This window comes from Cherax quadricarinatus, chromosome 5 (assembly GCF_038502225.1).
Source record: "Cherax quadricarinatus isolate ZL_2023a chromosome 5, ASM3850222v1, whole genome shotgun sequence".
In the NCBI taxonomy this organism is placed as follows: domain Eukaryota; kingdom Metazoa; phylum Arthropoda; class Malacostraca; order Decapoda; family Parastacidae; genus Cherax; species Cherax quadricarinatus.
Window position 1 is genome coordinate 51378075 of NC_091296.1, and position 24816 is coordinate 51402890.

General features: G+C 42.6%; 1 protein-coding gene across 2 annotated transcripts in view; it reads left to right on the forward strand.

The window, feature by feature from the left end:
• The first annotated feature begins 873 nt into the window (after positions 1–873).
• LOC128684656 (uncharacterized) overlaps positions 874–24816 on the forward strand; it is a 126096-nt gene continuing 102153 nt past the window's right edge. Inside the window, exons 1-3 of one of the 2 annotated variants that reach the window (XM_070104828.1) lie at positions 874–1122; positions 1429–1530; positions 3449–3553. Coding sequence is in view for 1 of the 2 variants with exons in the window: in XM_070104844.1 (XP_069960945.1) it covers positions 1109–1122; positions 1429–1530; positions 3449–3553 (221 nt within the window). In the remaining variant the exon portion in view is untranslated. The remainder of the gene's footprint in view (positions 1123–1428; positions 1531–3448; positions 3554–24816) is intronic. The other variant, XM_070104844.1, reaches the window with a different exon arrangement.

The following is a 24816-nucleotide window of genomic DNA, read 5'->3' on the forward strand; positions in this document are numbered from 1 at the left end:
ATATATGGGCCAGCAGGCCGCCAGCAGCAACAACCTGACTGATCAGGCAAGCCCCATGTAAGCATGGCCCAGGGCCAGACTCAGGTAGTAGGAAAACTCATCAAAGGTAAATCAAGGGGATCCTTTTCCGAATCACAAAAAAAACAGCAGCTAAAACTAAACGTGCTGGTTTTCGTATTACCACAAACATAAAAAAAACAAAGAAATAGACAAATATATGGCAATGGTATTATTGCCTATAGAAGAGGATTCGTTAGAGTAGTGGAAAGAAAATCCAATAGTTCTTCCATCTTTGGTTAACCTAGCCAGTAAAAAGTTGAGTAAACCCTCATCAGTAGAATGAAATATTGTTCACCAGTTGAGGAGATGCTGATCCTCAACTTCAATTTGAGAATTTTTAATTTTAGCTGTTTGTTTATTTTTAATGTCAGGTATTAGAATAATGTATATTGTTTTTTGTATATTTTTCAGTGTGTTTCTTCAACTTTTAAAAAACTTTAAACTGTATAATGAAAATGTGGTTGCTAATTCAGTTTAATAAGACAGAGTTGTTATTCAAGTTTCTTTATAAAGCTTCAAGTGAATAGTATAATGAGAGTGTTGGATCTTTTAATTTCATATTTAATGTAAGTGGAAATTATTCAGGATTATTTACTTAACTGATTTCTGATTATGTCTTCACCAGATTATTAAATATGTTGATAGATGCAGAAATAGTACGTTTTCTTTTTTAAATCGTAAGGTTCACGGGAGTGTCTTTACTTAATATTAAACCTCTCTGGTGTGAAAAATTATATACATTTTCCGATATTATAGTGCATAGTTCCATAATGTAATTCAATGAAATGTATTGCTGTTGGTTTCAAATTAATTTGCGAGTGAAACGGGGAACCAGGAGACTAGTGGCGTCCGGGGGAGGAGAGGTTGCCATATTGGAATGGAGGAACAAGACTACATTGTAATTTGTGGGAACTCCTGGGTATTTCCGGAGGCTTATTGGGCTCAGGCCTCCCAAATAGGAGTAAGGCAAATCCTAATTATCGTCCTGCGGAAATTGTGATGACAGAGACTTGGCAGGACTTCGAAAATAGTGGTGGAATTGGGAAATATGGAGGGACACCGGTGAGTTCCCACAGCACACCTATCCCTAAGTACTCTTTACCTTTGTTCAGTAGATTGCGTTGGCCATCGTATTTCTCACTGGCTAGGTGACTTTAGGGTTTGTTCTATGTGTTCTACCGGTGGTCCACATTGGTAAATTAATAACAGGAATTTTGTAAGTTTAAATTATGAAACTATATGCTTGACATCAACTCTATTATACCCCCCCCTTCTTTCAGTTAGTCACAAAAATTATGTACAGTCCACTTTAGATATTAGTGCCAGAATTATTGATTATGTTTTCTTATGTAATGATTAATATTTTAGGTTCCGGTATACGTGTAGAGAGGATTGTGGGTGTCGGAGGGGAGATTCTCCAGAGACCTGGAATCTCCAAAATTCCCACATACCTCAGAGGTGCAACAAAATGTAAGTAATGTTTAGTTACCTTCTAATCAAATTGCTTGTAGGAACGCAATCAGAGGTTCATACAGGTAATTTATTTCTCACACCTGGGTTATTTAATACCTAGTGAGAAATAAGCATACTGTTGTATATGATGAAAATAGTTTATAATTTTAAAAATAAAAAAATATTGAAAAAAGTATCAGCATCGGTATCGGCCACAAACTGAGGATCGGTTTCGATATCAGCAAAATTTTTGGACTTGTCCCATCTCTAGTTGCTAGTACACGTCACCTTTGTGACTAGTTCGTATAGGGTTGTGTGTACATGTCACCTCTACGACTTCATCATGTAGGGCTGTGTACATCTCTCCTCTGATAAACTGTGCGTTTATTTCTACTGTTTCACTGAGGTCTCCTCTCCAAATCCTTTATTCTTGCCATAAGAACTGTACATATCATTCAGATCTTAGTTCTCCCGTGTTCCTCACACACACATCTTTACCTCAGTAATCTTCTCTTGGAGCAGCACCTACGTGACTTTCTTGCCGCCTCAGGGATATGTTTCACTTGTAATAATTTTTTCCTCAGAGGCCGGGAGTGGATAGTGTAACTACTTATATCCGGGCAGTTTGCCAGATGTAAATAGCTACGCTTCCTTGGTTACTAGCTACACTTCCTAGGTCACTAACTACCCTATCCTAGGTCACTGGCTACACTATCCTAGGTCATTAGCTACACTATCCTAGGTCAATTTTCTCTTTGAAGATACATTGACGTAGCGGTGATCTTTGCGAGTTATTTAATATACCTGGCTTATTTGTTCATAACTTTTTGAAGCAAATAGTAAAATTGTTAATTCGCCCAGATTTTTAAACGGATTTTGCTTATGCTCAGCATTAAATTATATGATTTTAAACTATTTTGTTAGCTCTTCATGATTTCTGGTGATTTAATAATAGGAGTCCATATATCAAACAAAGCTGTATCGAGTTTTGCAAAACCAACAAACACATTCCCTACACTGAGAATGAAACGTAACGACTTGACTAATTTATTGTGCTATTTGTGAACACCAATGCTTGACATGGATCATAACATTACTGCGGTATAGACCAAATCATGTAGTTGCATTGTGACGTTACCAGTGCACTTTATGGCTTATTCTATTAAGGGCTGAATTTGTATGGAAGAATAGCCATGGTTCGAATGCGGTTTTGCTGACTATCAGACTTTAGGTTTCCATGATCAATAGATTATACTTGTATCACATGGAATTTTAGTTTATATACATATTTGGTGCCGAATAGGTAAAAGTTTTAATTTTGGCTTAAATAGCAACGCTCTTCTTGACGAATAAGACGAGCGGAAATTTGTGTATGCAGTAATTTAGCAAAAATCATTCTGAACCTAACGGAAATATATATTTCATTGTGTTTGTTTATTATTAAATTATTGTAAACCTGTCTAAAATAAATTTAGTTTGATTAGGCTAAATTAAATTGCCCTTGTTATAAGGTTACGTAAGTTTTCTAAGGTTCATTTGGTACAAAATTATTAATTTTTACATTAAAATAAAAGAAAAAAAATATATCTGTAAATGTATAACAAAATTTTAGAAAGGACTTAATTTTAAACGAGTTCTTGCTAATTGGCCTATATATATATATATATATATATATATATATATATATATATATATATATATATATATATATATATATATATATATATATATATATATATAACTCGGGACGTCTATTTTTATTCCATGTATCTGGTGTAGCCCTGATATGCCCCCAGTGTATGTGTGCATTTGTGTGTATAAAAGCACATATGTGTAAAGAAGGGAAGGGGAAGTCAGAGGTATGAACTGGAGCAACCTGACAGTCTGGACGTAGTGTCTGCCTCATGATGATTATCATTGATTTCTTATATGACAGCGTGAAGGTGTTGTCCCGAGACGCATGTCCCGCAACTCGCAAGATGTCGCCCGCCTACCTATCTACATCGATTCCCAATGGCCTCTCAATGCCTTCTGAAATAAAGTTAGTAATTTACACTCTTCACTATTTTTTTTAGCTTAATCCCCCCAAATCTGTCTTAAATCAGCCTAAATTTTATTGTTAATGATATAGATATAGTTTCACTATATCTATATATATATATATATATATATATATATATATATATATATATATATATATATATATATATATATATATAGATATGTGTGTGTGTGTGTGTGTAGGTAGTAGGTTGGTAGACAGCAACCGCCCAGGGAGGTACTACCGTCCTGCAAAGTGAGTGTAAAATGAAAGCCTATAATTGTTTTACACGATGGTAGGATTGCTGGTGTCCATTTTTGTGTCTCATACACATGCAAGATTTCAGGTACATCTTGGTACTTCTACTTACACTTAGGTCACACTACACATACATGTTCAATCATATATATACACACCCCTCTGGGTTTTCTATTTTCTTACTAGTTCTTGTTCTTATTTCCTCTTGCCTCCATGCGGAAGTGGAACAGAATTCTTCCTCCGTAAGGCATGCGTGTTGTAAGAGGCGACTAAAATACCAGGAGCAAGGGGCTAGTAACCTCTTCTCCTGTATACATTACTAAATGTAAAAGAAGAAACTTTCGTTTTTCCTTTTTTTTACTGTTTCAAGATTTTTAAATATAATTTTTATTTTAAAATTCTCAAGTAGAGAAAGTATATCAAGAAAGTTTTCATGGTAATGAAGAACCAAAATATTCTTGGTTGAATATGAATATTTGTCTTTTTCAGAATTGTAAAAAGTATTTCTAGCAATTTTAAAGAATTTATCAATTAAGTTTTTTAGGTATTTTAGATCATTAGCTATTTCATAAACAGCTGTTTCAAAATATTTCATTAACTCCCCGTGAGTTTCGTTTCTGTGAGTGATTCTTTCTTGCCATTCCTCACATTTGTTATTCCGTCTGCCTTTGTGTACCAAACCCTCAACTTCCTTTCTAATACTGTGGTCTGGGGAGGGGGGTACATTGGGGTTTGGGAAGCAGGAGACTTGGTGAGATACTATGGGGGATACTGTGAAGGTGGAGTTTGTGGTGGGGGGCTGTGGGTATGGCATGTGGGTTTTGGGTTAGTGTGCTTGGTTGTAGTGGGGCTGTTGGGGTTGAGGGCTTTCTGTAGGTAGTTCTGAGGGAGGTTGTGTTTGCTCTCCCTCTTGAGTCTGGGTTCTACCCATCTCTATCCTTGGCTTTCTTTCCTCCTTGCATTTTTGTATCTTCTATTTCAGTTTCTGTCTTCTTGTGCTCTATCGTGTTCGAGGTAAACCCGCCTGTATGTCAATGTGTCCCTTAGTCATGCTTTCTCTTGTAGGATCCTGTTCTGAGCTGTTTCTGACTTAAAAATCACTTGGACTGGCCGGTTTCTTTCCCTTGTGAACCCCCCCTCCCTTCTTAGAAGATTTGTCAGCTGAGTCATATCATCCTCTCCTATTGCTTTCATGATACTTTCAATCACTTTTTTCCCCCTGACTTCATGCTTCGTAAGTTTCCCATTCAACTCATTGGAGCCTATGAACAAAGACTGACCTCCCCTTTCATCTTCCCATTGCATTTCCCTTTGTATCACCTGATCCGATTAAATTGCCTCCCTTGCATTTTTCCTTTCTTCTATCCCCTCTCTATCTATTGTTCCTGTACCCAGTGGCCTTTCATTTTCCCTCTTCAGCTTTTCCTGGGCACCGCTGTGGTCTGTTAGGGCCTCTGCATATATCTTAGCTCTTTCGTTATTTTCAGACCCCTCATTTGTTACTGGAGTGTTCCTCTTTTTTTTTCCCGGGCTCCACGGTGGTCTAATAGGGCCTTTGTGTATGGCTGAACTCCTTTGTTCCATTCAGTCCCCTCATTTGTTACTGATGTAACACTACCTGATATCATGCTAGTACTGATCTTTGGTTCTTTAGATTGTTTCAGATTTTTCAGTTCCTCTTCTAAGCTCTGTATCATAGCCTCTGTTTCTGTGGCTTGTAGTTCTCATTTCCTGCTCTCTGCAGCCATCCTCTGCTCCAGTTTGTTGCTAAGGTCTTCTAGCTTCCTTCCCCACTCTTTTCCTTTTTATGAGCTCTGCTACCCAGTCTTCCTTCCCAGGCTCATCCTCCAATCCCCTGGTTTTCCGTCTTGCTCTGCGCGCGCGCGCGCGTGCGCGTGTGTGTGTGTGTGTGTGTGTGTGTGTGTGTGTGTGTGTGTGTGTGTGTGTGTGTGTGTGTGTGTGTGTGTGTGTGTGTGTGTGTGTGTGTGTGTGTGTATGTTTGCGTGCATGTGAATGAACATTTTATACTCAAATATAATATATTCACAAAGTCACACAAACATACCTACGTCTGAATAAAATTTTGACCGTGCCAAGACGCCCTGAAGGAGCTCCAAAATAGACTGCTTGTTCGGAATGCTGCAATATTGAGCATAACTTATGCATGTCACGTTGCAGCAGGAAATGGCCTGCAGCCTCTCTGGAACAGGAGTTTATATAATTTCCTCTACTGACTCACCTTATTCGTAGAAAATTCATCTTTCCTAAACCTGTCTTTCGCATTCTTCCCCCTAACTCTACAGTTTAATTCTCGTCCATTGTCACATGAATTTTCAAACAGAAAATTATATAGCATTCTGAAAAGGAATGAACCTGTTGTTATACAGGTTTCCGCTTGAGTTATGACTTTGCGTCAAGAATTTGATTTAATTAAGATTCACAAACCTGGTTACCTCTTCTCAGCATAACAGTAGTGTTGGAGCAGTATAGTCGGGCTAAGTAGTTGCTGATCATATTAACTCCATTAGAAGGTATTGTGTGTAATTCATAAGGAATGAACAATGAAGATTTCATTGAGAAACTGTAAGAGGCTGAAGAAAGCATGAATTTATTCTTCCTGACTTGTGGTAGGTAAGACACATAGGCAACAGTTAGGCAACTTTATTCCGAAACGTTTCGCCTACACAGTAGGCTTCTTCAGTCGAATACAGAAAGTAGGCAGGAACAGTAGAGATGTGAAGACGATGTAATCAGTCCATCACCCTTGAAGTCGTAGAATTTGAGGTTGTCAGTCCCTCAGCCTGGAGAAGTTTAGTTCCATAGTCAGATAGTTCCTGACTATGGAACTGAACTTCTCCAGGCTGAGGGACTGACCTCAAATTCTACGACTTCAAGGGTGATGGACTGATTACATCGTCTTCACATCTCTACTGTTCCTGGCTACTTTCTGTATTCGACTGAAGAAGGCTACTGTGTAGGCGAAACGTTTCGGAATAAAGTTGCCTAACTGTTGCCTATGTGTCTTACCTACCAACCTGTCGGTATTGTATACCATTTTGATGTTCTTCCTGACTTGTATATCACAGTCCAGTTCATCGAAGTGTTTGTTGATAATCTGTTCCTGTCCAAATTCGATCTGCATCTACGAGCCCCAGATATCACTAATTTTACCATATTTAGTTAATATTAAGCCTGAGTTAAACAATAAATATTACCTGCAAGAATATGGAATGACTATGGAAAACAGACTTCCGTTGATGTCGAGCAATTTATACCTGAAATTTTTCGATAAATGTTTTAAAAAGTATATGCTAATGATATTCTTAGCTGTGACTCACAGGAAAAAAAAAATTGCTAAAATTTTGAATAGACTGGCAATTTTCCTTAATTTTAAAATGGAAGTTGAGTAGGATAAAGCCATTCAATGTATATATCTATTATTGAAATAGCAGGGTGATTATACTTCAACATTTTTGGGGCACATCTTGTCTGTAACCCAAAATTGTTTGACTTAAAAGATCAAAAATATCTTAGAAATTGCTAATGTAATCTACAGTACCCACACAGAGGGAAGCGTCCTTGGTTGACAACTGAGACACCCGGTATTACCCCGGGAACGGGCATTTACTTTCGTGTGTGTGTGTCACTTCCACCAGCTCTTAGTCATTTACTTTTGCTCATCAGTATTCTCTTTTAAATGCTCAACATATTTATTTTTATTACATCGTATTAATAGTGTGAAGAGGTTTGAAATAACCTTCAAAGAAGCTATAATATTCTTTACATAACTTTTGCACTTCGTTAAGCTTCTTTCACTACATAACTCTTCTTGACAGAGATTAAATTGCTTAAGAAAATATGATAACACTGTCACTGAAGCTTCCATTCTTATTATATTCAATACACTGTTGCTTCAGCTCCAACCTCCCTACTGAGGAAAACGAGAAGCAAAAGTTTCCCTCATAGTCCAGTTGACGGAACAGACTACGTTGGCACAGCGGATTACATTAGCAACACTGGCCTCTCCAGCCACCTTACTTAATATCCAGAAATCAGTCTATACTGTTAAGCAATATAACTCGTATAACATTAAATAACATGGAGGGGGTCAACGCCCCCGCGCCTCGGTCTGAGACCAGGCCTAGGCGTAAGTATTTGAAATAAAGCGAATAGAATTCTTGGCTTCATATCAAGAAGGTAGGTTATTCTTCAACTCTATATATCACTGGTTAGGCCTCAGATTATGCTGCACAGTTTGACCCGGCCTCACAGCAGGGGGCAGCGTTATAGCAAGGTCCGTGGCATCACGGCTACCGTATTTGAAATATGATTACAGAATACTTTTAATTCAAGGAATTTTTCAGTTACTTATATTCATAACAAAATATAGTTTAAAGTGAGAAGAGGAATATGTATTTCGTCATAATGCATATTATATTTTTTTTTTTTATATATTTTATTTAAAATACAGTATACATTATACATGGATGCCAATATACATCAACAAAACCAATCAACATGAACAACAAATTTAATTACCACACACCTATACACAATTCATAAATGCTTCATGCCCTAAATACCCCCAACAATCCAATTAATCTACTCCAGCACACTTCCACCATATGCGAAGTGTTATACAAACAGTCAAAAGGTAAAAAAAACTTCACATACCATTAAACCCTCTGCTCCACCCCTCCCCCAAAAGGTACCTTATTTAATCATACTTATTTGCACAGCAAATTAAAGGTACTACCTCCTTCCCTCCCGCACAGAAACCATCCATCAAAACCTATAAATCGGTGCACATACTGTAAGACCTCCAGAACTAGTTACTCTTAGTAACATTTATGACAACATTACCTTGATTACAAAAGGTAACATGCCCTAATTTTCAAAAATGGGCCAAACACCCAAAAACCCTTTATTCACTTCCTACCATATAGCGGTAGTGATAACAAGACATACACCGCTACTGAAACTCATCAATAAACTCTGCTCCAACAAAATATCTATCAAAATATGTATTTACGCAAAATAATACATTTTTATAATGCCATACGAAATACACTTAAATTAAAAATGAAACAAAAATAACAGAGGAAACATACGACAAGCATGTACTAAATATATCAAACTTCCCTTCACATACATTGTCGCGACAACCTGTACCCTATAGTCTTAACCAGGCCTCTGAAACAATATATGCAAGGCCTTATGTACCATAATACAATCTCACAATATATAGATACATTACCGCGTTGCACAATGCAATTAAATATACTTGCCACCAACCCGATACACAAATCTTGTGCCATACAGTCTGCGTCTGCGTGACTTTGTGTCACCCCATACCTAACTGACCTATCTCATGCCGTAGTAACACCAGATTATACTTACTTTGTATAGCACCTTTGAAGACACTCCCACAAGAACGTTCAATCATTCCCAAACACACAAATACTGTATGATGTACCATCACACACACATTATATACACACAATAATGTAGTGCAACAAAACACTACGTACATATTTTATCCAAAACCGTCTAAAAATAATGTGAAAAACCACACACACACACACCACAAATAAAGCATATTTGCTTATTACAAAAACATATCTCACTCGCTAACACCCAACCACACTTCCACACTCAAGAAACTAGCCCGCCGCTACCCCTTACTTTAAACTTAAATCTCTTAAATCCTTCAACCGAAATCTACGATAGCCCTCAGTAAATGCTGTCTCCCATCTTCCCCCATAAAGATCCCTATTGCGACACTTAGTTCTATATATTCCTCCACACCCACCTCCCTCATGGCCCAAGATGTATAAATAAAACCAGTAACCACATACGCAACCGCATTCACCACCATCTGACTCCTCCCACCTATATCTAAACTTAACACCCTCAACACCTGTAACCCTTCCCCACCCACTAACCTAACCACCCTACTTAACCATACCCTCACATCTTCTAAACTGCAAAAGTACACGGCATGAAAAATAGTTTCCGGACATCCACACGCTTTGCACTCCCCACCCTCCTTTAGTCTCCTATTAAATAACAAACCCCAGACGGCAAGATCCCATGTAAAAACCTAAACATAACCTCCCTAACACCTGGGTTTACACGCAAATGATGAAAACATTTCCATATATTCCCCCACGCATACATAGGGTATGCCCCCTTAACTGCCGCCACCACAGACCCACCCCCCACCCTCTCAAGAACCCTCAATAATTTAAGGCGATCCGGATCCCTCACCGTCAGTAAACCTGCAACATAGCCTCTCCAAAAGTTAAATCCCTACCCCTCCACCACCGTTGCATATCCTTGCGCAGTCTTTCAAGCCCCCCTCGCCCCCCTACCTCAAATAACCCCGTTTTAAAAACACACTCAACATACGCTTTTCAAGAGGTATAAGCCCCAGCCCCCCCCTGGCAAATGGGAAGTGACACCACCCCTCTACTTAGCCAGTCACAACCCGATCCCCATATAAAGCTGAAAACCCCAAGTTGCAACCGTTGCACCTCACGCTGCCTCAACGGATATATTGCCACATGCCATAGCTTGCTATACAACAGGACTTTCGTGACTATAACCCTCTTATGCAACGTTAGCTGCGCTGTCCTCTAATCTCCCAATCTTTTCTAAACCCCATCCACGGTGCACCTCGAATTTGCCTCTTACGCATCTCTATCATTCTTCACGTACACTATCCCACATATCAATAGCTGATCCACCACACTCCACCTGCCCTTTACAGTCCCCCCCATTATGCATGCTATTCCCTAGATCCATATACTTGGACTTTACAACATTAATTTTCCTCCCCATAGCCTCACCAGACATGTCTACCACCCTATCTACCTTATGTAAATCCCCCTCATCCCTCACCAAAACATCCGTATCATTCACATAACCCACAATACCCGCCCCACCCTCTCGTTCAGTACCAACCCCTCCTCCCACTGCACTCCACTTAACCGCCTTATAAAAGGGTTCCTGAAGACGTGCAAACAATATTTGCGACAGAGGGCATCCCTGTCACAAACCCCTTCCCATCTCGATGCTAACACCTAGTCTTCCATTAACCTGTACTCTCATAACTGCACCCAGATACAAAGTTTTTGCCCAAGAAATAATTTCTCTCCTGAAACCCAGCCAACGCATGAAACTCTATAATGCATCCCTCTCTACACTATCGTAAGCCGCTCTCCAATCCAATGCCAAAACTCCCCCCTCCCCAACTCCCCCCGCTGCTCTATAAAACTCCTAATAACTCCATGCCCTTCATACATTGACCTACCCAGTATTCCATATTGTCCTCTATCAATTACTTTACCTAACACCTTTTTGATTCTATTCCCTAATATCCTTGCAAATAACTCATAATCACTGCACATGAGCGATATTGCACGGTAATCCTCCACCGTGGTCTGTCCACCCTTCGGAACTAATACGATAACAGCAGTCCTTTGTTGCTCACCCATTTCCCCCTCATCCTTCATTACATTGAACAACCTGACTAAAAACCTTCTCAAAACTTCCCAATTCCTAACATAGAAATCATTAGGCAACCCATCTCCACCCGGCGCCTTACCTAAACTTGCACCAGCTAAAGCTTGCCATATCATCTCCTCTTCCATGATCTGTCCTTCCAATGTCTCCTTATCTGTACCATCAAGCTCACATTGCATAAAACCTCCCATTTCCCATAAAGCAGCATTTCGTATACCCATATGTTGTGTATATGACCTTAACCATGCATCTAGATATCCACTCATACCCTCAGTCGTCACTAATACCTGCCCCTCCCTATACCCTTCCATCCCCACATGAACAGTTAATCCCATCATCCCCGTAGCCGCTCTTCTCTTACGCTGTCCTCTCAACACATATGCAGAAGGCCTATCACCCCATAACACCTCATCCAGCCCAGCCAAAACTCACGCACCATCGAATCTTTCATTTTGCAAATCCCTAATACTCTCCTTTAATCCCTCAATATCTCCCACTGGATAACTAACACTCCCATGCTCGTAGCAAGCTCTCAACTGCCCCTCAAGATAAGATTGATACTCATACTTTAACTTATTATACTCCCACTACGTACATAAAAATCCTTAATACTTGATTTCGCCACCGAGTCCCACCAACTAACCAGATCACCATTCCCAGGCGCCTCCGCCACCAACCCCTCCCACAATTGCTTAAATGACTGTCAAGACTTTTCTTCCTGCAACAACTTTACATTTAACTTCCAATGCCCCCTACACCTTCGTGGCAACCCCTCCCAACCTATATCCACCAAAACACCCTTATTATCAGAAAATACCACGTCCATCACCCTTACACTATGTATTACTACTGTTCTGGGGCCGTGCAAACGATCGAGCCTAGCAGCATACACATGCCTAATAAATGTATGCTCCACTGCCCCCCTCCACAAATATCGATCAAATCCACCCCTGATAACAATTCTCCCAATATTCCCATACAATGCCCTGCCCCCCTCGGTTCAACATCCTTACACCTTATTACACAGTTCCAATCACCTCCTATCACGGCTAACTCCGGCAATCCACGCAGGTAATGTACCAGAACATCCCTCACAAATTTATTCTTAACACGTACATCACCCTCTGCCGGGCCATACACACACACCATGGTCATCTGTACCTGACCCCATAACCCATCCACACGAATCACCCTCCCTCACAATGCCTGACAACCAACGGGCTAGTTTTATTTACCAAAATAGCCACACCTCCTTTCAATCTGACTGCATGCTCAACATACACATTATATCCATCCACCTTCAACTCATAACCATGTCTATAATTGTGTTCCTGCAAGAACACGACATCAACACCAAATACTCCCTAAACCACTCACACTTTCTCTGTGACCTCAAACCATTGATGTTCAATGTCAAGCACTTAAAACCGACAAGAGGGGGTTTCTCTCTTGACACTACCGATTTGTCACCTGATCGTCTCATTGCACCCCTATCCCTCCACCCTTTTTGTGCACTCTTACCCAACCCCTGTCCCTGAGTGCCTCTTGAACCCCTCTGCATGGCATCCGCCCATGTTTTCTTCCCAGAACTTTGTGCGTGCATAATTACTTCGTCTGAATCATAAATCACTGCTGCGTGCTTTCACGTCACACCCTCAACCTGCATCTTGTCATCCTGTTCATCACCATGATGAACCTCTACCTCCACCATTCTCACAGACAGGACATCCTTGTCACACACCTTAGGACAAACTACCTTCGCCCCGCCCTCCTCTACAGCAGACCGAAGATCCAGGTCCGTACCATCGTCCTGACATGGGCTCTTGTTGCTCAAAATTTCCCCAAACGTCGACATTATCGATTCTTCCCCCTTGCTGTCATTCACTTCTGCGATGATCTCCTCTAGCGCTTGAACAACATCCAAGGAAGGGGAGTCTCCCACCTGTAGCACCTGACCTCTCCTTCTCCTCCCTCTCAACCTCCTCACTCCATGACACACTCTGCGAAGGCAGTGTCGAATACGGCTGATCTTGATCCACTCTCCTCTCCTCGACATCTTCTCGTTGTTGCTGGTCTTTGTCTCCATGTCCTCTACCACATTGCGCAGCCAGGTGGTCATACGACCTGCACAAATGACAAGTGCGTCGCTGCCCCGCGTATGTCACAAATATCTGAGTTCTAAATTCTTCCATCACCACATACGAAGGTATAGGATGTCGGAGCGTCATCTTCACAGAGTACGTACCCACAGGTATCCCCATATACGGACCAGCTGACCACCTTCCTGCAGTGACCGTGTGTATCGTCCCGTATTTACTTATGGCGAACCATATGTCAGATGCATCTGCCTCGAATGGCACATTCCTGATCTTCACCCAAGTGTAATAGCTTGATACATCATGCATCCTCACCGTCACAGCATGATTCACAGGTATGGCCACTTCCTGGAACTTATTCACCACAGCCTTGTACACGCTCGCCGAGCTGAATTTTACAAATATTCTCTTCGTACCATTCAATGCGAGTCCACAAATCTCCTCATTAGCTATGCCTTAGGTTTCTCTGATTATTGCTGGTAGAAGTAACTCCATAGACGGCCCCATTACAGCTCCACTGGTTAATTCAATACAAGCTGTATTAATACGACGCTGGCTAGCCTGCACCACGTTGTGAAAATATTACTGCAACCAGTCAACACCAGGGGGCAGCAGCAGCACACGTCCTCTCTACTCAAGGGTTGAGAGATGAATGATACATATTGTATTATCAGGGTGTGAACTTTGATTACACAACCTGTAGATAATGAAAGAAAATACCAAAATGGAGACTTACCTTAATATATCCCAGAAGACCAGAAGGAATTATGTCTGAGCATCAAAGATTCTGATAATGGTGAGTCTACTGTTATAATTATTAAATTTGTTATAATTTTATTATTTTTATATTCGTTACGCATAAAAATTAATCTGCTAGTGACGTGAAAGTGGTCTGCTACAATGTTTTGGTCTCTTTTAATATAATGTTTATCATTATTAAACAGCTAGACATGCAGAGCTTAGAGCACTTAAAGCTAGCATTTTTATTTTTCATACTATTTATGAAAATGAGAAGACTGTGGTCCGAGTAGATAAAGACTCTGAGGCGATGTCCCTAGATACCTCAAAATGTTTGAATTAGTACCAGGGTGAGTGCATCTTTCTCAGTGGCGCTGTAGTTATCCTGATGTTTTACTCCCTATAACTCCTGACCTCATTTGTTGCAGTTCGTTTAATATATGTATTAGTCCGTGCGTTGCGCACCCTGAATGGGACCCAGTGTATATAATGTATATTTATACATATAGGTGACATTTTCATATAATTTTATATTGCCGATATTTTCATTAACAGCTAAAACAAAAGTATCTTGCTTTATATAATTATTTGACATTATATTATCTATATAATACATTAGCTCGCTCTTGGAGAATTGACTGGCTGTCCACTCTCGCAAACTGTCTAACTAGCTACCCGCTGGCTTGTTTGTGTCAGGCGGTACCTGACGGTGTCGCTGGAGTAGCACCTGCTAGTCACGTGGTCGCACTTGATGTTAGAGCTATAGTCTGTACCTCACCCTCTATAGCCGGTTCTCACTTGAGAAGCAGCTCTCTCTCTCTCTCTCTCTCTCTCTCTCTCTCTCTCTCTCTCTCTCTCTCTTCTTCTTCTTCTTGTCCTAGAAGCATGTCTCTCGTCTCTCTGGTTGTTTGTTCGTGATAAAGACTGGTTTTGACAGTTTGATTTCGTTAGAGAGCCGAAACATATTTCTTGTAACTGTTCACAGAGCATTGTTGAGACTTAATGATTTATGAAGTCTTGCTGAGGTTGTGTGCCGCGGAGACACTAGATTCAACCATGGTTCCAAGCTGAAGCTTTTGACCTACTTTGTGGCATCTATGCACTGTTGTAGCCCGGGAACTGGTTATGCTGAACTTAGATTTTCCCTCAATGGAGGTCCTTGACGCTGGTGAGGGGATCTTGATGTAGGGAATTGGATCTGTGCTCCAGTTCCCTGAACTGAGCCCGAATATCTTCCCCCCTTCCACTACAGGCGCTGTAATGGTACCCCATGATTGTAGTAATGATAAAGGAAGTTTTATACCTTTTATGGAGGATCTGCTGAAGTCCCCAGTTAAGATCATGATTGTCTCCTCGGTCCTCACACTGTGATGCTGTTGCTTGGTACATTATTGCTGTTTGGCGAATGGTTCGTCTTAATGTTCAAGCAAGCAAATTTGATTGATTGCCTTGATGGTTGAGAAGATAGATTTATGGACTAGTTGTCAGTCACTTTTTGTCGAATTCGAGGCAAGTCTTACTGAGACATGAGCACTTTGAGCACATACACACATTTTTCACACACACACACACACACACACACACACACACACACACACACACACACACACACACACACACACACACACACACACACACGCATATACTAGTATTATTTTTATACTTGATATCAACGTACCAGACTGTACTTGAGTCGTACTGTTACGAAATGTGTACTATATGTACAATTTAACATTGAACTACAAGAGAAGTGTAGGACCTTGTATCCTAAATTATATCAAACTTGTTTACTTTGATATTGTCGAGGATCCTCCCCTCTAGGGAGGTTCCTTGAGGCTCGTGAGGGGCTCTTGATCTAGAGAATTAGAGCTGTGATTCGGTTCCCTGAATTGAGCCAGAATACCTTCCACCACCCTCTCCCCCACTAGCGTTGTATAATTCTACGGGTTTAGGGCTCCCCCATGATTATAATTATAAGAAGCTTTTTACATGACAAGCAAGAGAGGACATAAATTATTACTCTGGATGGAAAATGAAGGACTGAAATTATCCAAATTAATAATAACAAAATTAGAAAGTAATTTTTATATTACACAAAACAGAGATAACCCAGCCTTTACCCTCACTAGATAAATTATCATTAATGAAACGAGACTGGAAGCTGTGAATATTCCACTGGTTGGCTAATTGTTAGGTTTAAAGCCAATCAACTACGCGAGGGGTCATTGAGGATGCTTTTCATATGTACATCACTCGCCATGTGGACGAGGGATTAATGATAGGGAAAAAAAAACATTTCACGATCAAATTTTTCTAGTCTGTGACCCGTTTTTTGTCAGTCATTTAATTAAAAATATGAAATGACTAATGATTTTGCCATTTTCAACAGAGAAAATGAGTCACTATGCTGTTGATTACGCAAAAATCACATTGTGAAAGGATTTAGAATAGTACCTCTTTCGCTTGTTTATGTTTGACAATTAATGTAGTGAATTCATGAAGCTCGTGTAGATATTTATCAAACAAGTCGATGCTGTTGAAAAAGTGGATAGAAACAGCGGAGTATTTATGTTACTACCGGTCAAATGTTTTTACCGTGTAAATATTCTGTGTACCATATCGACTGTTGGAAAAATGTTTGATTTTCAGCATTTTAAATTATCGATCATGAAGGAATTATATTAATAGATTGTGTAGGAGTAACGGATGTGTTTTTAAGACTAATATTTTATGTACATCCCTGATAAAGGGGTTACTGTGTGTAGTCACCTATTTGTGGTTGCAGGGGCCGATACACAGTTTCTGGCCCCTCCTCTTCGCTAGTCGCTACTAGGCCCACTCTCTCCCTGCTGCAAGAGCTTTATCGTACCTCTTCTTAAAGCTATGTATGGATGCTGCCTTCACTACTTTACTCTTCAGATTATCCCACTTCCTAACAACTTTAAGGGTGAAGAAATACTTCCTAACATCCCTATGAGACATCTGAGCTTTTAACTTCCAGTTGTGTGTGTGTACATATCTGCCTCACATAAATCTGGTTTCAGAGGTCGAGTCTCAGTCCTGGCCCTGTCTCTTTGCTGACCACTATTAGTTTAACTCTCCTGGCAGCTTGAGCTCTCTCATACTGTTATATATAGGGGGGAGGGGCTTAAATGAGAACATAAATGAAATGGAAAGAAGAGAATAAGAGAGAGAGAGAGAGAGAGAGAGAGAGAGAGAGAGGGAAGGATGGTAGACGGTAGCCATCCTTACCAGGTAATTGTGAGATGCAGCGGAGACTACCCCTCTCACCTTACCTCACTACACTGTCACTTCTTACCTTATAACAAAAGGTAATAAATAAAATGATAAGGTAAGAAAGATAACAGGGACAGTGAATATATTACTCCACTCGTATACACTTTATTAATCCTTGTCCAATATTATACGTTTGAAAAAGGAGAAAGGGATTTGCTATTAAGATAAATGGAGATGGTACACATGTCAGCCACTAGCCACAGGCGACTGCTATCGGTCCTCTGTCAGTCCTCTGCCGCAAGTTCTCTCTCTTAAACTCGACACGACTTGAGCTTAGGTCCTCTTCAAGGGGGGCTCCTTGGCGTGGTGAAGAGGCTCTTGGTCTGAGGAATTAGCCCTGTCGGTCTTCTTCCTCAGACCGAACCTAATTACCCCCCATTCTCCCCTCCCCTATCCCATCCTCCCCATCCTCCCCTTTTTCCATTCCTCCTCCTCCTCCTCACCCCTCCCTTTTGCCCTTCCTCTTTTTAGCTTTCGTGATTTCTCCCACAGGCGCGCTAGTTCCTAGGTAGGGGAAAGGACACCGGGGTCGATCCCATTCCGTTGAGGTTTCTTGGCGGTGGCGTAGTTTGCCGTGGAATCTGGATTGCCTAGGGATGTCCCGATCCCTCTCCGGTATCCCGGAGTAGCTTTGGGTGTCTTTTGGGCGACGGGTGTATCTCTGGAAGCCACCTTTCGGATTCCGGGGGTGGTGGCTGAAGGAGGTATGCTTTGTGGCGGATATCCGGCCGCCCTCTCTTTTGTCCACCGAGGTAGCTCGGCAGATGTGAGGTTGCTATCCCGGATTGCTGGTTTACTGGCATGAAGGGTAGGGTATGGCACGGGTTCCATGCTGCATCTGCGCTACTAGCGGTGTCGAGTCCTCTTGGGCGCGGAGGGAGATTTCCGGCCCTTTCATTCCTCCTGGGAACTATTCCTCCCCGCTCCCCCCTTTTTTTATTCTTTTTTTTGTTTTTATTTTCTTTTCTTCTTTCTTTTTTTTTCTTAAAAACAAAAAGCAAAGGAGTAACCTAACCATGGCAGCCCTAGTCCATGAAACCACTACCCCCGGGCCCCTTCTTGATACCGCACCCCTTTCTGACCCTGCCTTGTGTTTAGACCACTCTTCGGACACTCCTGATGCCCCTGTACCTCTTGCTGGTGCTGTTTCCTCACCCGCTTCAGGTACCGGGGCTTCGACTGACTCCTTCGATTTGTCTGAACTCCGCTCTCCTTTGACTATGCTTCCGGCTTCTCCCTCTACGGTACGGCAATTTTCGAATCGCCCACCCATTTCATGCCGGACCAACTCCGGTCCTACTCCTAAACGCCAACGTCAATCTCCTGATGATGCTCCGTCGTTACCTTCCCATTCTACTCGGAAACGACCGACACGTCAAGCACTCCCTCTCCACGCTCAGTTTCGGACCACACAATGGACTAAATTCTTTACTTTAAGACCAACTTCTTCTTCTGCCTACCTTTCTGACCATAGTATTGCCAAAGCGCTCCTGCGTCATGTTGGCAGAGATATTTCATTTCACGCTCTCAAGAGCGGTACGCGCATCGTCACTGTCCAGAATGCTACCCAAGCTCATGATCTTTCTCTCCTTTCGAATATCGATACTACTCCTATCACTATTGAAAAACATCTTTCTCTCAATTCTTGTAGTGGTACTGTCATTCTGCCCCATACCATAGTCCAACAGAATTTCCAGTCATGTGGCAATGACATTTTTGAACAGCTGGAACTCCAGGATCTCCCAATCCTCAAAGTAGACACTTATGTCCTTCCTGCCCGGGGGCGGAGACGTTACCCTTGCAATGTGGCTCGTTTAACTTTTGACAGCCGAGAACTCCCGTCCTCTGTATATGTCGCGGGACATCGGTTACAAGTTCGAAAGGTGATACCTACACCGCAACAATGTAGAAATTGCTGGCGTTTTGGTCACCCAGCAAAATATTGCAGATCTATGGCCGAATGCCCAGTCTGTGGTGCCGACAACCATTCTAATACATCTTGCAGTCAACCTCCATCTTGCCTTAATTGTAATGAAGCTCACCCTTCATACTCCCGCCGTTGCCAGGTCTACTTAAATGAACGTGAAATCCGTTGCCTCAAAGAGGCAGAAGGTCTCCCTTATGCTATGGCAGTTACTCATCTCCGCCTCCAAGGGAGACTACCCCGTGTTTCTTATTCTCGTGTTTCCAAACATCCCCCCACTTCTGGGGTCCCATCTTCTGCAGCCTCCTCTGTTGTTACCCCTCCCATAGCCATTACGGCATCTAATCCTTTTGCTGTCCTTGGCTCTGACGTCCCGACTACAACTCAGTCTGTTCTCACATCTTCGCGTCCTTCCTCACAAGCCCCAGTATCGACAAGACCTCGTACGACACCTAATACCAATCGCCCCTCTACTCAGAAGTCCAAAAAATCCACATTGCTCAAATCTTCTTTGCCCCTTCCTTCCCTTCTTCCACCTCCACACGTTACCTTTCCAGTCTCTGTACCTAGTTCTTCCCCTCTCTCTGGCTCTATTACAAGTGTGGAGATTCACCCTCCTCCTCGTACTATGCCTTCCACCCCCGTCCCCTCCCAAGTTTCTCCCTCTTCTGTCACCTCCCAGGTTTCTACCTCTTCTGTCCCCCCCCACACTTCATCTCCAGTCCCTTACACTTTTCCCTCCCCCTCTACTTTGGTACAGTCCATTACTGTCCCAATCTTTACTCACCCTCCTCCTCCTATCTCCAATATGGTTTCCCATACATCTTTGAATTCAGAAACACTTGAAGCCATTTCAGAATATATTGCAGAGACTAAACCTTCAATGGACACTGATTCACTTCCTGTTCCTTCTCTTCCCTCTCCTCCATCTTCACAACCCCATTCTTCGCAACGCTCCGTTCCTTCGCTACTTGAACATCTTCCAATGCCACCACACGTTGACTTTTCTAACCCCTCTAGTCCGTAGGTGCCTTTACCTACAGATTCCTGATATTTTCTTCATCGCCAATCATGGCCTATTTACAGTGGAATATCCGCGGCCTCAGGGGTAATCGGGGTGAGCTTCAGATGTTGCTTTCCAGGTTTTCCCCTGTTGGTGCTTGCTTACAAGAACCAAAATTACACTCGGCTGTTTTCCAACCTATCTCAGGCTATAATTTATTGTATTCTTCGGATCCTTTCTCAGATGGGACCTTTAATGAAAGTGCCCTTCTTCTACGCAATGATATTCCGTACTGTCAACTATTTGTCCATACCTCGCTGCATTACACTGCAGCCCGTATCCACTTGAATAAGTGGTTTACAATATGTTCTTTATATCTCTCTCCTTCTCGAGCATTTTCTATCCCAGACTTTGCCTTTCTTGTTTCATCCTTACCACCACCACTTCTGTTACTTGGTGATTTTAATGCCCACCATTTCCTCTGGGGGGGGTCTCATTGTGACTCACGTGGCATTCAGTTGGAGGCTTTTCTTGCCTCTCACCCCCTCCATGTTTTAAATACGGGTACTCCCACCCATTTTGATCCTCGTACTCATACTCTCTCTTGCATCGATCTATCAGTCTGCTCTTCCTCCACTGCACTAGACTTCACCTGGTCTGTTCTACCAGACTTACATGACAGCGATCATTTTCCGATCATTCTTACTTCTCCTTCCTATTCACCACCTTCCCGTAGCCCTCGCTGGCAATTTGATCGGGCAAATTGGGATCTTTACTCACACCTCACTGCTTTTAGTGAGGTTCCTTCTTCATCCTCCATTGATGAGCTCCTACACATCTTCTCGACATCAGTTTATACCGCAGCTTCTCATTCTATACCCCAAACCTCAGGCAGGCATTCTCAGAAGTGCGTGCCTTGGTGGTCTCCTGCTTGTGCTCGTGCAGTACGTTTGAAACGTGCTGCATGGGGCAGGTACCGGTACAATAGAACCGCTGAGAGACTTGTTGATTTTAAGCAGAAGCGTGCGATCGCTCGCCGTGTCATCCGTGAAGCTAAACGCACTTGTTGGCGAGACTATGTTTCCACCATCACCTCTGCTTCTTCTATGAGTGCAGTCTGGAAAAAAGTGAGGAAATTGAGTGGTAAATACTCTCCTGACCCGGCTCCTGTTCTACGGGTCGCTGGTGTTGATATAGCAAACCCTCTCGACGTTGCCATTGAACTTGGCACACATCTGGTCCGTATTTCCCGAGGGCTCCATCTATGCCCCTCGTTTCTTTCCTCAAAGTCTGCCAGAGAGTTAGTACCCTTGGACTTTTCTTCTCTCGGAGAAGAACAGTATAATGTGCCTTTTACACTTCAAGAACTGGAGGCAACGCTCTCAGCTTGCCGATCATCGGCAGCTGGGCCTGATGACATTCATATTCGTATGTTACAACATTTACATCGGTCAGCCCTTGTAGTCCTCTTACACCTCTTCAATCTTATTTGGGCACAAGGAGTTCTTCCCCAGCTGTGGAAATCTGCCATTGTTCTCCCTTTCCGCAAACCGGGTACTACAGGACATGATGCCTCCCACTATCGCCCCATCGCTCTTACAAGTGCAGTTTGCAAAGTGATGGAACGCCTCGTAAATCGACGTTTAATGTGGTATTTAGAGACTCACAACAGTCTCTCTGCTAGTCAATATGGCTTTCGTAAGGGTCGTTCTACCATAGACCCCTTACTACGCTTGGATACGTATGTTCGTAATGCCTTTGCGAATAATCACTCAGTTATTGCCATATTTTTTGACCTTGAGAAGGCATATGACACAACTTGGAGGTATAATATTTTGGCCCAGGCCCATTCCTTAGGCCTCCGAGGCAATCTACCATCCTTCCTTAAGAACTTTTTAACTGACAGACATTTCCGTGTTCGAGTCAATAATGTTCTTTCCCCGGACTTCGTCCAAGCTGAAGGTGTCCCTCAGGGATGTGTTCTAAGCACAACACTTTTTCTCCTTGCTATAAATGATTTGGCCTCTGTTCTTCCACCCAATATTTGGTCATCACTCTATGTTGATGACTTCGCTATTGCTTGTGCAGGCGCTGACTGTCACCTTATTGCAGTTTCTCTCCAGCATGCGGTCGACCGTGTTTCCACTTGGGCCACCACACATGGGTTTAAATTTTCAAGTACCAAAACTCACCAAATTACTTTCACTAGACGCTCTGTTCTCTCCGATCATCCTTTGTATCTCTATGGCTCCCGTATCCCCGAACGTGATACAGTCAGGTTTCTAGGCCTTCTCTTTGACCGTCGGTTAACCTGGAAACCTCACATTACCTCTCTGAAGGCAACTTGTCACAGCCGGCTAAACCTTCTTAAAACCCTTGCTCATCTTTCCTGGGGAGCTGATCGTCGAACTCTGCTTCGCCTACATTCAGCCCTCGTTTTATCGAAACTCGATTATGGTGACCAGATTTATTCCGCGGCCTCTCCTGCTACTCTCTCTAGCCTTAACTCTATCCATCACCAAGGCTTACGTTTGTGCCTTGGTGCTTTTCGCTCTTCCCCTGTTGAGAGCCTCTATACAGAAGCAAATGTTCCATCCTTGTCTGATCGCCGTGATGCCCATTGCCTTCGTTACTATGTACGCTCTCACGATCTACACAATCCTTCCATTTATAGAATGGTCACCGATATTAGTAGACATTCTTTATTCGTTCGCCGCCCCTGTTTGCTCCGTCCCTTTTCTCTTCGCCTACTTTCACTCTTGTCTTCCCTTCAGTTACCACCTTTATATGTTCATGTAGCATCTCACTTTTCCCTACCCCCCTGGGAAGTTCCAGCTGTTCGGGTCTGTTCTTTCTCACTCCCTTGCTCGAAAGCTCAACTGCCTACGGTGGCTTCCCGCTCTCTTTTTCTTGATCACTTCCACTCTCATTCTCATGCCACCGCTGTGTACACAGATGGCTCTAAGTCTTCAGACGGCGTCGGATTCGCAGCAGTGTTTCCGGACAGCGTCGTACGAGGGCATTTACTATCTTCAGCTAGCATTTTTACTGCTGAACTGTATGCCATTCTTGCAGCACTTATTCGTATCGCATCTATGCCTGTGTCATCATTTGTAGTAGTCTCAGACTCCCTTAGTGCTCTACAGGCTATACGAAAATTTGATACATCTCATCCCCTAGTTCTCCGTATCCAACTTTGGCTACGCCGTATCTCTACCAAACATAAAGATATTGTTTTTTGTTGGGTCCCTGGTCATGTCGACGTACAGGGCAATGAACAGGCAGACACTGCTGCGCGGTCAGCAGTATATGACCTACCAATTTCCTATCGAGGTGTTCCATTTCTGGACTATTTTGCTGCAATAGCTACCCACCTTCGCACCCGTTGGCAACAACGTTGGTCAACTCTGCTCGGTAACAAACTTCATTCTATTAAACCGAGCATAGGTTACTGGCCGTCTTCTTGTCATCAGTGCCGAGGTTGGGAGACCACTCTCTCCCGCCTTCGCATTGGCCACACTCGTCTTACTCATGGGTATCTCATGGAGAGGCACCCTGTTCCTCTCTGTGAGCAGTGTCAAGTTCCAGTATCGATTAGCCACATTCTGTTAGACTGCCCTCTCTATCAACGAGCACGCAGAATTTACCTCCAACGTCGTCTTCGTTCTCCTACTCTCTCTTTACCTTCCCTTCTTGCTGATGGACCCTCCTTTAATCCTGACTCTCTCATTGACTTCTTGACAACGACTGATTTACTCCACAAACTCTGATGATACTTTTCGCACTCCCCTCAGCCCTTTCTGGTTCAGTCTCTTGCTGCCCTTTACCCTTTCACCATCCACTGCCCCGCTGTTATCCGTAACCTGTTGCTCATCCATCTCCCTTTTGCCACCTGATGCCCTCGCTTCCTTCCTGCCCTGCAGCGCTGTATAGTCCTTGTGGCTTAGCGCTTCTTTTTGATTATAATAATAATAATAATTGAGCTTAGGTAAGACCTTTATGGAGTGAGCGAGGAAGAGGTGATAGGGAAGGAGTAGGTTAGGGCAGTGCTTCTTCTTTCTTATGTTAAGTTTTAGAGTGGCAGAGAGAGAGAGAGAGAGGGATTAACCCAGCAGCTTGGTGATCGCGGTACTAATGACTGGCACAGCGTCGAGGAGTGGCAAGGCAGACTGGTCGGGTAGTAACCGAAACACATACACGAGGTACCTGTGAGAACCACTGATAGCTTATTGAGATATGAGGTGGGGGAGGGAATAAAAAGAACGTCTTTTAAGAACCACTCTCTCTTATCTGCTTCCGTCAGTTTGTATTGCCATATACTCACTCCCCTCTGTGTGATCTCCCCTCTCGAATAAAAGATCTGAGAGCCCAGAACACAGGTGTTCCCTCCTGGGATTCCACTAGTTTTAGCACCTCCATG